Source organism: Elaeis guineensis, chromosome 6 (assembly GCF_000442705.2).
Source record: "Elaeis guineensis isolate ETL-2024a chromosome 6, EG11, whole genome shotgun sequence".
In the NCBI taxonomy this organism is placed as follows: Eukaryota; Viridiplantae; Streptophyta; class Magnoliopsida; order Arecales; family Arecaceae; genus Elaeis; species Elaeis guineensis.
This window is the reverse complement of record NC_025998.2, coordinates 6,212,625-6,224,804: the sequence shown is the minus strand read 5'-3', so window position 1 is coordinate 6,224,804 and position 12,180 is coordinate 6,212,625. Positions and strand designations below refer to the sequence as shown.

General features: G+C 46.0%; 2 protein-coding genes across 5 annotated transcripts; one reads left to right on the top strand and one right to left on the bottom strand.

The window, feature by feature from the left end:
• Window positions 1-5,265: 5,265 nt before the first annotated feature.
• On the bottom strand, window positions 5,266-8,720 carry LOC105037252 (N-(5'-phosphoribosyl)anthranilate isomerase 1, chloroplastic). 4 transcript variants are annotated; one of them, XM_073259011.1, is made up of 5 exons: window positions 8,688-8,720; window positions 7,972-8,033; window positions 6,535-6,887; window positions 6,241-6,404; window positions 5,266-5,691 (listed from the first exon to the last, which is right to left on the bottom strand). In XM_073259011.1, the coding sequence occupies exons 1-5, from the start codon at window positions 8,693-8,695 to the stop codon at window positions 5,466-5,468; spliced, it is 813 nt and encodes a 270-aa protein (XP_073115112.1). In that variant the 5' UTR covers window positions 8,696-8,720; the 3' UTR covers window positions 5,266-5,465. The 4 variants fall into 4 exon arrangements, with proteins under 4 accessions (XP_073115112.1, XP_073115115.1, XP_073115114.1 ...); XM_073259014.1 differs by lacking the exon at window positions 8,688-8,720 and adding an exon at window positions 8,419-8,506; XM_073259013.1 differs by lacking the exon at window positions 8,688-8,720 and adding an exon at window positions 8,146-8,412.
• Window positions 8,721-10,169: 1,449 nt separating this feature from the next.
• LOC140858663 (uncharacterized) lies at window positions 10,170-11,357 on the top strand. The gene has a single exon (XM_073259971.1). It carries the CDS (start codon window positions 10,219-10,221, stop codon window positions 11,224-11,226), a length of 1,008 nt encoding a protein of 335 aa, XP_073116072.1. The 5' UTR covers window positions 10,170-10,218; the 3' UTR covers window positions 11,227-11,357.
• The last annotated feature ends 823 nt before the right edge of the window (window positions 11,358-12,180 follow it).

The window sequence follows — 12,180 nt, the reverse complement described above, 5'->3', positions numbered from 1 at the left end:
GCATCGGCCCTGGCCAACCACGACTTGGCCAGGAGGTTGTGTCAGGCAACCATTCTCCTGACCGACCGGGAGCTCTTGAGGAGTCGGCCGGTGATCGAGATGCTCTCTTCCTTTTACCCGACCATGATCCAGGTGAGCTCTTCTTCTTCTTCTTTCTTCATTATTATTTTCGTCATTTCATTTTTTTGACGATCGGCCTTCTACTTGCAGTTGATCTACAATATGTCCGAGCTGGAGGCCGAGTACCGGAGGTTCGACGACATCCGGGTGATCTGGAAGAATAGGGCCAAAACCGTCGAATCAGAGAAGGCGACGCTGGTGGACCAGCTGAAGCTGTCGATCAACCGCGAGGCCAAGCTCGAGGAGGAGATTTTCTGACTCACCAACGGCCTAGCCACCTCGGAGGCTGAGCTTCAGTCGGCCCGCGAGCAGGTCCAGTGCAAGATCCGTTCCATTCACCGGCTGCGGCGTGAGCGGGACAGCTGCATCAGAGAGCTTGAGGCCGAGCATGAGCAACTTCGGGTTAGCTTGGAGAATTTGGCTAAGGCCGAGGAGAACTTGTCCTCCACCCAAGCCGACGCCAATATAGCGAAGGCAGAGGCGGAGTCGACCAAAGAGGCGTTGAGCTAGGCGGTGGAGGACTTCCGTGCTCGGACGAGTACCGGGAGGAGCTTCTCGAGAGTGGCTTCGCCTCCTATCGGGTGGGGTACGAGGATGCTCGAAATGCGATTCAAAGTTTGTACCCGAAGCTCGACATGAGCAGCGTCGTCCCTCCAGGGTCGGAGGACCAAGCCACAGAGGAGGAGGCCGACCCTGGGCCAGTGGAGCGAGTTGCCGAAGGTGAGGTGGCTCCAACGTCTGGCCCCACTCCGACCCGAGCGGGTACATCGGTTGCTCCCGAACTATCTCCGATGCAGGAAGTCGACTCCGACGAATAGTCGGAGTGTCTGCTCCGTTATCTTTGTATTCTTTTATTTTTGTTTTGTCTTTGATATTTGTAATCGAGCTTCGGCCCAATTTTATAAATCACTTAAATGAAATCAAAGACTTTTCAAATTTTTTTCCGCATGCAGTTCAAAGTGTTTGACTTACCGAGCCATCCCCGAGAGTATAGGTCGTAGCTCCGACATACCTTGTTAGGACGTTCGGTAGGATCCAGCGTAGCCGATCAAAGTAGTCAGTGGCGTGTGCTGTGCTAAGGGCAGTGCAAGCCCCGATCACAGGTCGGCGTCCTGACTGTCGTACAGGTTGCATAAGATCCGATGGTCGAGAGTCGTCCCGACTGTAGGTCGAGCGTGCATGTCGGGTCAGATGTCGGTCAATTCCCGAACGTGGCATGTCGACACGATCATTCCGTAGAGTCTGATAGTCGAGTAGCATCCGATGTGTTCGGATAGGATAACGATGACAAGTCGAATATCCGTTATCCGGCCCTTGATTGGGTATAGCACGTCGATACGATCATTCCGTAGAGTCTGATAGTCGAGTAGCGTCCGACGTATTCGGATAGGATAATGATGACAAGTCGAATATTCATTGTCTGGCCCTTGGTCGGGCGTGGCACGTCGGGACGTATGATAAACGATGGCAAGTCGAAGATCCTTCGACTGATCGTGACCAAGTCGGTATGTCGCGAGTGCGACTGCGGTCGTCTTGGCGTTTTGCTCTTCTTAGTCGAAGCTAAGTCGGCAAGTTAGCCAGCCACGTTGGTCGAGGCCCTTTGCCTTCAGAGGCGAAGGTCGTCGTAGATATTCCATCCCTTCGATCTCCGTCATAGATTCTGATAGTCGAGTAGTGTCCGACGTATTCGGATAGGATAACGATGACAAATCGAATATCCATTGTCCGACCTTTGGTCAGACGTGCACGTCGGGACGTATGATAAACAGTGGCAAACCGAATATCTTTCGACCGATCGTGACCAAGTCAGTATGTCGCAAATCAAACTGCGGTCGTCTTAGCATTTTGCCCTTCTTAGTCGAAGCTAAGTCGGCAAGTTAGCCAGCCGCATTGCTCGAGAGTCGACTGTGGAAGGAGTGCGGCTTCAACTTAGAGAGGCTTCATCGCCAGTGCTGGCCTTCCGTTAGTGTAGACAGAACGATCCTCGTGGGAGCCCGATGTGTCGTCGGTGATCGAGCCATCGATTCGGCGATCAAGCCGTCGATTCGACGATCGAGTTGTAGGCTCGACGATCGAGCCGTAGATTTGGCGATCGACGATCAAACCGTTGATTCGACGATCGCCGATCGAGCCGTAGATTCGACGATCGACGATCGAGCCATAGATTCGACAATCGAGCCATCGGTTCGACGATCGGCAATCGAGACGTAGATTCGACGATCAAGCCATAGGTTCGGCGATCGAGCCATAGATTCGGTGTAGATTCGACGATCGAGACGTAGATTCGACGATCGAGATATAGATTCGACGATCGAGCCGTCGGTTCGGCGATCGACGATCGAGACGTAGATTCGACGATCGAGCCATAGGTTCGGCGATCGAGTCGTAGATTCGACGATCGGTGATCGAGCCGTAGATTCGACGATCGAGCCGTAGGTTCGACGATCGAGCCGTAGATTTGGTGATCGACGATCGAGTCGTAGATTCGATGATCGATGATCGACGATCGAGATGTAGATTCAGCGATCGGGCCGCGTTGGTCAAGGCCCTTTGCCTTCAGAGGCGGAGGCCATCGTAGATATTCTGCTCCTTCGATCTCCATCAGGATCTGTGCACGAGGAGCGGAGAAAAGGATGTAGGAGTCATACCTGTGATGCGTCGGTCTCGGACTCCGTTGTCGGGGTGAGATTCATCTATCGGTGGGGGGGCCTGCTGGGTTCAACAGGAGCCCGATTTTTCTTTCGCTTCTCCTTCTGGCCCGTGCCCTCGGTCAAGCACCAGTTGGAAGCTCCTTCGTCCGCACGCATGTATTTATATGCACGCTCCAGTAATTCGGCATATGTCAGGGGGAGGGTCTTGTCCAAAAAATATGTGAATCGGGACCCCCTTAGCCCCCTCTTCATGGTCGAGATAGCCATGTCTTCGTTGAGGTCCCGAACCTCAAGTGTGGCCGTGTTGAATTGGGCCACAAAGTGTCGGAGTGTCTCATTTTCTCTTTGCTTGAGGGAGAAAAAACTGTCCGAGGTTCGTGGCAGTTTCCGATTGGTGCTGAAATGGGCCACGAAAGAATGCTCGAGCTGCGCGAAGGAGTGGATACCTCCTGAGCGGAGGCCAAAGTACCAGATCCTGACAGTTTTACGGAGTGTGGCGGAGAAGCCGATGCAGAGGAGGGAATCAGTTGCCCTTTGAATTATTATGAGAGCCTTGTAGCTCTCCAGATGGTCAACTGGGTCAGTGGAGCCGTCGTAAGGCTCCACATGAGGCATCTTGAACCGACTAAGGATCGGTTCGTCGAGGATAAATCGAGAGAGAGGTTGGGTGGTCCGAAAGTCGACGTCTTTCGAAGACTTCTGACCATCTGCTTAGAGCTGGACAAACCGACGGTCGATTTCTTCAAACTTGCGTTCGTAGTCGTTTAACCGTCGGTATTGAGGAACCCTAGGGGTCGAACCTCCTGACGAATTTGAAAGTGAGGCGGACGGTGTCCGCGGTCGCTTCTCCTTCCTCGTCCGCTCCAGTTGGGAAAGAGAGGGATGCCGAGACCGACGGGTGTCACGCTGTGGCTGTCTCCCCCTTTCTCGATGGGAGTGCTGAGACGGCTACTCTTGAGAAGGAGACGGAAGTTGACGCGGACGTCAGCAGCTGCTTCTGGACGACATAAGGTACGCCGCCGGCTGTTCCGCCGGCGGTTGCGGCAACTGGGTCGGCTGTTGTTGGAGGTTTTTGACCGCGTCCGTCAGAACGATCATTTGCCGCACGATCGTCATGATCTGCGCCTCCGTGGTCACCACCGGGTGCGGAGAGCTGGATTCCGCTATGGAGGGTAAAGGAGGGGCCTCTTCCCGATGGAAAGAGTGCCTCGCCGATCCGGTAGCTCTCGATCGCTAAGTCCTGATTTTCGTCATCTCGAGAGATTTTTCAAGCTCTATGGAGCTCATTGTCTTACCTCTGTCGACCCCCTTCCTGGCGCGCCAAATCTGTTGCGGCCATTCCCCCATCGTCCGATCGTTGGGGTCGCGCACCTGCAAGAAAAGTCCTCACTGATCGAAGATGCCTCTGACGGAGACCCTCCGACGGTCAAGTCAGAGAAGAGACTAGGCAACAGTGAAACTCAACGAGAGGGACAAAGCTAGAGAGCTCAAGAGCTTAGAGACGCTTCAGAGAGCTTACTCATGTTTACCAAGACTGTTGCCTTACCCTGTTTTATAGTAGAATGCGGTATGGTCCCGCCATTAATGGTGCAGACAACTGGGGAGTTGTCAAATCATCAGAGACTGTCAAATCAGCATGGGTTTTCAGGTCATTAACCCATGTCCTTAGCAGGACAACGCCCCACGACGATCGTACAGCATGTTCTTGGCAGAAGAACAGCCCATAGCGGTTGTACGGCATTTGGACGGACTGGCCGACTGTATGTCGGTATTTGACTGTCGGATCGTCGGGTGGTGACTCGGAGACACCGTCGGCTGATCTGGTGCCTTGTAGAAGTCGGACGTTGGCTGCCACCCCCGATAGTGAGTCGATAATATGGATTCGACTGCTCGACCAGTCGGAAACAGTATGGGTCTGTTCGACCGGCATACTTTCGATCGGATATTATCGGCAGCCATTGTCAGCAGTTATTGTCGGAGTCGTCCGTCGGTCCGGTGGATAGAGTCGGGCATCGATAGGACCGATCTGAGGATAAGTCGGCGTACGAAGGTCAGTCGGTATATTCCAATACTAATTAACCACAGTCCATAGAGGTATATCACCCTCCCTCCTTCGCATACAACATGGACAATGCATGTGAAGATATAAACAAGTTAAAACATCTCAAGGTGATAAGTTAAGATCGGCTCAAATAAATAAGCCTCAACTATGCATGTGAAGGCATAAAAGAGACAAACATCTCAAGAAAACAAGTCAAGAAGAACTTGTGCAACAACATATATTGGGCCGTCATCAACCAACATCTCCCGGACCACCTACCTGTGCAGCCCAGGCCATGGACTTGAGTAACCACCTACAACGTCCTAACGTTGAACTTTATAGATGGTTGGAAGGGAAGCCATTCTTATTGATACATGATTTTGGCTCTGGCAGTGGCCTTGTTTGATTGTCATACCCTAAAAGGAATCTAAAACTTAGCACAACACAATCACATGAACTTTCAAAATATAGTTATAAATCATAAATAAATCATACCGACATGCAATTTGTTGAGCTACACCTTAATTATTCATTGAATAAAACTTGTAGAGTTACGCCTTGATAGATGCTGTTTATGGTTGGAGCCATTTTATGCAGCCACGAAGCTGATGAGTGTTCAAATGCAGTTACAAAAGCATGCAGCAGAATTCTGATCAATAACTTAATGACCTCACTTTACTCATAAAAGAAGATATTTTCATGGGGTCCTTCTGAATTCCATCGGAGGCACAGATGCCACTGCTAACATCAACCCCATCTGGTCGAAGCATGGTAGCAGCTTCACAAACATTGTCAGCATGGAGGCCTCCAGCAAGCAACCACCCATATTTGCTTCTTATAGATGGCATTTGAAATTTCTGCCAGTTGAATCCTTTACCACTGTAAAGAAACAAAATGTTTAAAAAACTGATTTTTGTCTCACAATCACAGCAAATCTATCTCTAGGAATTTTTTTTTTAAAAAAAGAGAAAAGAATATGATTTTCACAGAACTCCTTTAAAGAGGACAGCAATGAGAACACAATGGTTTAAAGAGTTGAATTATCATTTACCACCTCATATCACCACAATACCAGGAAGCCTATGAAATTTTACAAGTTAATCAAGTTTTGATACTGAAACAATATATACTGGCTAAACATAAAAATGCTCCTAGGCAGAAAAGAAACAAATCAAATCAGCAAAATTCAAATTGGTATACAGACTGCTTTTACATGCCTACCAACAACATCGAGTTGCTTGGCTCAAGTGATCATTAAAAACAAGGTATTGAAAGGCAAACAGCATAGCTTCTGAATGAATGCATCACAAAGGTTTGAGTGATTTGAGTGAAGCATATCAACGCATACTACTACGTGAAACTGGATCAGGAATACACAAATACAATAAGCAAAGCATAAGAAACGGAACTAAGATAGAGGTGTTTAACCTGCCACCCTTTGCGCTATCCACCAAAAGCCAATCAATCATGGAAGATTCTTTATCAGGAATCTGACTCAGTATGTTTCCATTTTCATCAGCATGGAGAACATATATAATCCGGTTCTCTTGCAAAAGCATTGGGAGTGCAGAACGAGAACCATCACCATGGAGCTGCGAGAAACTTCTACAATAATAAGTCAAGAGTTCCATATGGTGATATAGTTAAGAGCAACAATGGGTGAATATTTCGTCAAATAATACCAACAAAAAGTAGAAAGTTGAAATGATAAATAATTAATACTTGCACAAATTCAAGGCTGCATGCATCAGAAGTCTGTAGTATTGTGTTTGCATCGTCATCTACAAAAACTCCAACAGGCTCTGCCTTACAAGCTCGTGCAGCTTTTGAGATTTCTTTAGCCACCAATAACGAAACAGAACGTTTTGATCCCGGCCAAAGAATCATACCAATAAGGTTTGCACCAGCCTGAGCAGCCATTTCTGCATCTTTAGCAGAAGTTACACCGCACATCTTAACTATAGGATTTTTGTTGCAGCTAGTTGCAGCTGATGAGCATTGCACAGGATGAGGCACAAAACCAGCTCTAATTGTCTTCAAGTATGGAGGGCTTCTTGACAATGAGTTCAATTGTTCTATCCCAATATAAGAGTGTTATTAGAAAAGGCAGATGATGTATATTTAATTAGATGCAAGAAAAATAACAAAAGGAACAGAAAGAGTTACATTACATTATATTACATTATATCTATGTATGTATGCATGCGTGTAGCTTCCAAGAAAGAAAAGAGGAAAAGTACAATAAGCTCAACTCCCTTCACAAGCTAAAGCTATGAAAATTCAGATACCATAAACAAGTTGGTCGGGCATTAATCTAGGAAGAAGTGAAAATTCAGAAAAATTGTAATAAATAAAGTGTTCTTTTAGGATTGATTTATAAAGAGCCATTACTCACCAAAATTTCATCATAATTAACCTGACCAAATACCCAAACCTCCCCTACTTTCCCTCTTACATTCCTGTCAGCTGAAGATGTTGAGACAATATTGCAGCAGAAGATGAAAGGGAGGAACAACACATTTATCTTGAATTTCCTTAATATCAATGTACATTACACAAACACAACAAACAAACCTCTTTCATATACCTAAGCTTTTTTTTTTTTTCCAACAAAAATATTTAGAATGGTAGTATTAGCACTCTTCACCCTCTTTCTACAATGCAACATCTTTTTACTCTTTGGCAACATTAATGGCCACCCACAGTCTCTCTTTCTCTCTTTGTGATGGGATATGAACAGCGCCACCACGGCGTCAATAACAACCCCCGGCAGTCATGGCGTCTCCCACCACCAGCAAGTCAACAGCCGGCGCTACGCCGGCTTATGAACCAGGACACCGTGCGAGAACCCGGAGAGCACCGCCGGGGGGAGGGGGCGCACACTCCGCCAGCTGCTGAGGCGACAGGGCGGCGGCCATCTCCACCACCAGAACGTCCGGCTCCGCCTCGGGATGCCGCTGCTGGGGAAGGAGCTCTACAAGAAGCTCCTCGACGGCGTGGCGGAGCTAGGGTTCCGGGAGGGGAGAAGGCTTATCATACGGACCCAGAAGACATGACGAACACACGATGGAAATAAAATAACCATGGAAATAGCATGCAATATGTTTGTGGAGACTTGAGTGATGGTGAGAATTCTGAGAGAGTTGCGTGCATTCTTACCCGTGTGACGCCGAAATTTGAGATGACGAAAAGGATTAGTGATGCTAATTGACGTCATTCTTCTGCAACCAACGAAGTCACAATGATTAAGAGAAACTAGACAAGAAAACTTATTTTTACCGTATTCTATTATTCCTGTTTTCTCTGAGGCATATAATCAAACATTTGGTGTGCCTGAGTGGGAGGAGAAACTTTCCGGCCCGATATTTCCACGCAATTGCTTGAAGTCTCGGGAGAGAAGATGTGGATGCTAATGGCAAGATTCCGTAATACTTATCTTTCTATATAGCGGCAATTGCTAGAGCCAATGGATCAACGATGGAATTGAATGAAATATTCTTTTACATGGCAAACGCACCGAAGCAAATGTAGTCAAATCTCAAATAAATGGCATACATGACTTCTTACCAAGAATGAACCCCAAAAGAAAAAAAAAAAAAAAATCACCTCACTCGGTCATGAAAACCGAAAAGAATAAGTACTGCGTCATACGCATCGCTGTCAATAATTATGTTTAGTCCTCCTATTGCAATATATATTAAAAAAAAAAAGATCCATTTGGTCCGCACATGCAGATAAATATAGGGCAGCGAGAAACCGACAAGAAGTTACCCAGGGGATTAGCCTGAGAAAGATCACAAGGTACAACTGTTACAGTTATGCCTTGTGACATGAGAAGCCAAATCACAGCAAAACAACAAAGGGAGCTTCCCCACCTCTTCATGAACTTCCAGACCTCGCAGCCTAGATTAACTATTCCCTGCCCCCTCACTTCCAAGATTCGCAAGTAAATTATAACCATGGTTAAAATAAGTCTGAACAAAGGATAAAATTTATTTGATCGGATCAGTTATAGAAAAAATTATGATCAAATTATCATTGTCCCTTATATTTCAAAAACATATCGCACATATTTACGCATGCATATTAAAATATTAAAAAAATAAAAATAGATAAATTTTGAAGTGATATTTATCAAAACTATTTAAATATTTTTAAAATTTATTTATTTTTTATTTTTTTAATATTTTAATATGTGCGATGTGTTTCGAAAATATGGCAAATGATGATGATCCCATCATAATTTTTTTTTTATAATCGATTCGATCATAAAAATTTTATTCAAATATTTTTTATTTTTCGCTGCGAGCTGCCAACAATCGAGGGCCCTGCATCTTTGCAAAACTTTGGAAGCTTTTGGATGGGACAACATGAGATTTGTAGCTGGAGAAACGAGCGTCAACATCCTTCTTGTTCCTTTCTCCTCACTCATCTCTCATTCGGCCTTTGCTACGGCTGCACTCCTCCTGCGTTTCCGAGGGAGGAATCCAAGATCTTCAGCTTTGTCGGTCCTCTCACAGCTAAAAGCCATTGAACAGGACAAGGACACCGCAGCACCTCTCGTGGGACACGGAAGTACAAGACAGAAGAGAGGAAAGCAGATGGCCGTGCTCGTTCGTCCCTCGACAAAGATTAAAAAAATAAATAAACAAGAACAGAAAAAGGGCACATTTTCTCTCTCTTACTCCCATTTGTTCTACTTGTTTGGTTCTCTCGCTATGGTTAGCATCAAACAAGCAAGGAAGTGCAATAATTGACAAGAGAGAGTAGACGAGGATTTCAAGTCAACGCACCCTCTCACTGTTAATTCCAACTAATCAAGCTCCTCCAAAATCAATATTTAATACTTAATTAACTGTTAACATTTTTTTTGGAATTAAACGATAACTAGCATAATGATGTTATCAACCTCTATAATGGAAAACAATGGAAATAACAATTCGTACAAAAAAATAAAATGACTGTGTAAAATGCGGAACCAGGAACCATGATAGTAATACTGTTTATAACGCAACATTTTTAGTTAAAAACTAACAGGAGACCCCTTAAACTATTGTAGCCACGGTCATTTTAACCCTCGAACGATGTGTAGATTAACGGCATTTATTCACTAGGTTTGGACCTGTCAAAAATTTAACGGATAGACGAGTCACGAGCGACCCAATCGTGTCGTGCAAGTACCAAGTGCGCTTCCCGTTCCCTCTGGCGACGGACCTCCGTGAGGACGGGCGACCGACACCGCCCCGACGGTGAAAAGATAGATTCTCCTAATATTTACCAAAAAAAACTCCTTATAAATACCTTCCTCTGCTCAAGAAGTAATATGCTTTCTATCAGAAGAAAAGAAAGGAGAAAAACAGAGATGAAGTAAAGAGAAAGAGAGAGCAAAGGAGATCAAAAGCATCAATGGACAAGAGTAACAACATCGGCAATCGATTGAAGCATCGAATAGCTCAAATGCTTCTCAGCTCCTCCTGCGCCACCGCCAGTGTAATAAACTTCTCTGATAAAGTCTCCCAAGAGCCTGTCTTCCCCTCCAGCAATCTCCATGTCCACCACCGAGGCAAGCTCGACCATCTCCCGCATCGCATGCCTCCCGTCGTGCAGGTCTCCATTGATTGCAGCAGCCGCAGGTCCGTTCGCGCCCCCGACCCAAACCTTGCTTTGACCACAGAGCAGGCGAAGAGGAATCGGAAAAAAGAGAGGAGAGTTACGGAAACTGGATTCGTCTATGAAACTGGAGTAGGGGAGGGTAGGAAGTGCCCTCCTGCCTCGCCTTCTTCTCCCTCCAATGATTACTACTACTCCCACTCCAAAGAGAGGAAGAAAGCAATGGCTAAGAAGAAGGACAAGTTTGTAAACAAGAAGAAGACGCTGCTTTCCAATGGTCGTGGATTCAGCGGCTCCTCTTCGAGCGACTCAAACGATGAATTTGGCTTCTTCAGCAGTGAAGAAGGGGGGAAGGAGGAGGAAGAAGAGGAAGAGACGTGGACTCTCTTCTCATCCAAGAGCTTCTCTTCCGACTCCTCGGAGTTCTACCACCGTGCTTCATCCAAGAAGAAGACCGGGAAAAAGAAGTCCACTAGGCGACCCCCGAGAAGAGGCGCGAGGTATTTTAAAGATCGCTGGGGTGAAGGCAACAAGTCTCAGCCTCTAACTTCCGTGTCTTCGATGGAGAAGAAGGAGACGGCGGCGGTGGCTCGGAGCGGGTTTGCGGTGGTGAAGCGATCGAGTAATCCATACGAGGATTTCCGGAGTTCGATGGCGGAGATGATCTTAGAGAGGCGGATGCGTGAACCCGAGGACTTGGAGCAGCTCCTCCACTCCTACCTCTCCCTGAATTCACCTACTCACCATGCGGTCATCCTCGAGGCCTTCGCCGGTACATGGGAAGCCATCTTTGGGGAATTATGATCTCTTTCGTTTGCCATGTAATTACAATGTTTTTGTTGTCGTCCTAATGGCAGTTGCTTTCTAACTGTAATTTCTAATTTTTCGAGTTCTACTGTATTGCTCTGAAATATATCATTGTATCCACTAGATTCAGTTCGTTATTAATGGTGAACTTTGTTCTATAGATCAAGAAAAACCACAGTTATAGGAAGGTAAGAGTTAAGAGTCCTCACGAGGTGATGTTTGGTTGTGTCGTTTAATAACATAAAGGAAGGTACAGGCTGTAGTGTTGGAGCCTTGTGGAGATGCGCTTAGAGAAGAATTATCAAACACAAGCACCACAATCTGGAGTTCAGGTTCCCTGAGATCAACTGGGAATCTGGGATTAGTTTAAATGGCTCGGTGTCCGTTAAAGCGAATTTTGTTGTTGCCTGCTTAAATTTTCCCCACAAAACAATCATAATACGCCATGATTCAGGTCTTAATACTTGTCTGCACATGAAAAAGCAAACCAGATTCTGTCCCCAATACGCCACGTTGCCACTGGCTCTGTTGCGAGATTAACAAACCCTCAAAAGAAATTTTAATTGGATCAAGGTATTAAGCCCTTCCGTTCTCATCCCAAGGTCCAAAATGCCTTTCTAACTACATAGAAGGAATCTCTTGTACAAGGCATTTCCGATTCCATGGTCAGGGCCCGTGCTTTTGGGAGGGATTTCCGGGAGGAAGGTGGTGACCAGCATCGAGACAACAGCTGTCGCACATGGAGGTTTGTTAAATTATTGTGTCTGTTGCTATATTTTTTATTATTTTTAAGAAAATTTAAGATAAATTGCGGTTAGTGGTTTGCAAGGGGTAATAAAGTGAAATGACAAAGCATCAGGATGCTCTGGGACATTTTAGACCAATCAAATTATACACAAGATCGTATATAAATTATGCATCAAGCTGATGGTTCACGGGATGAAGCCCATC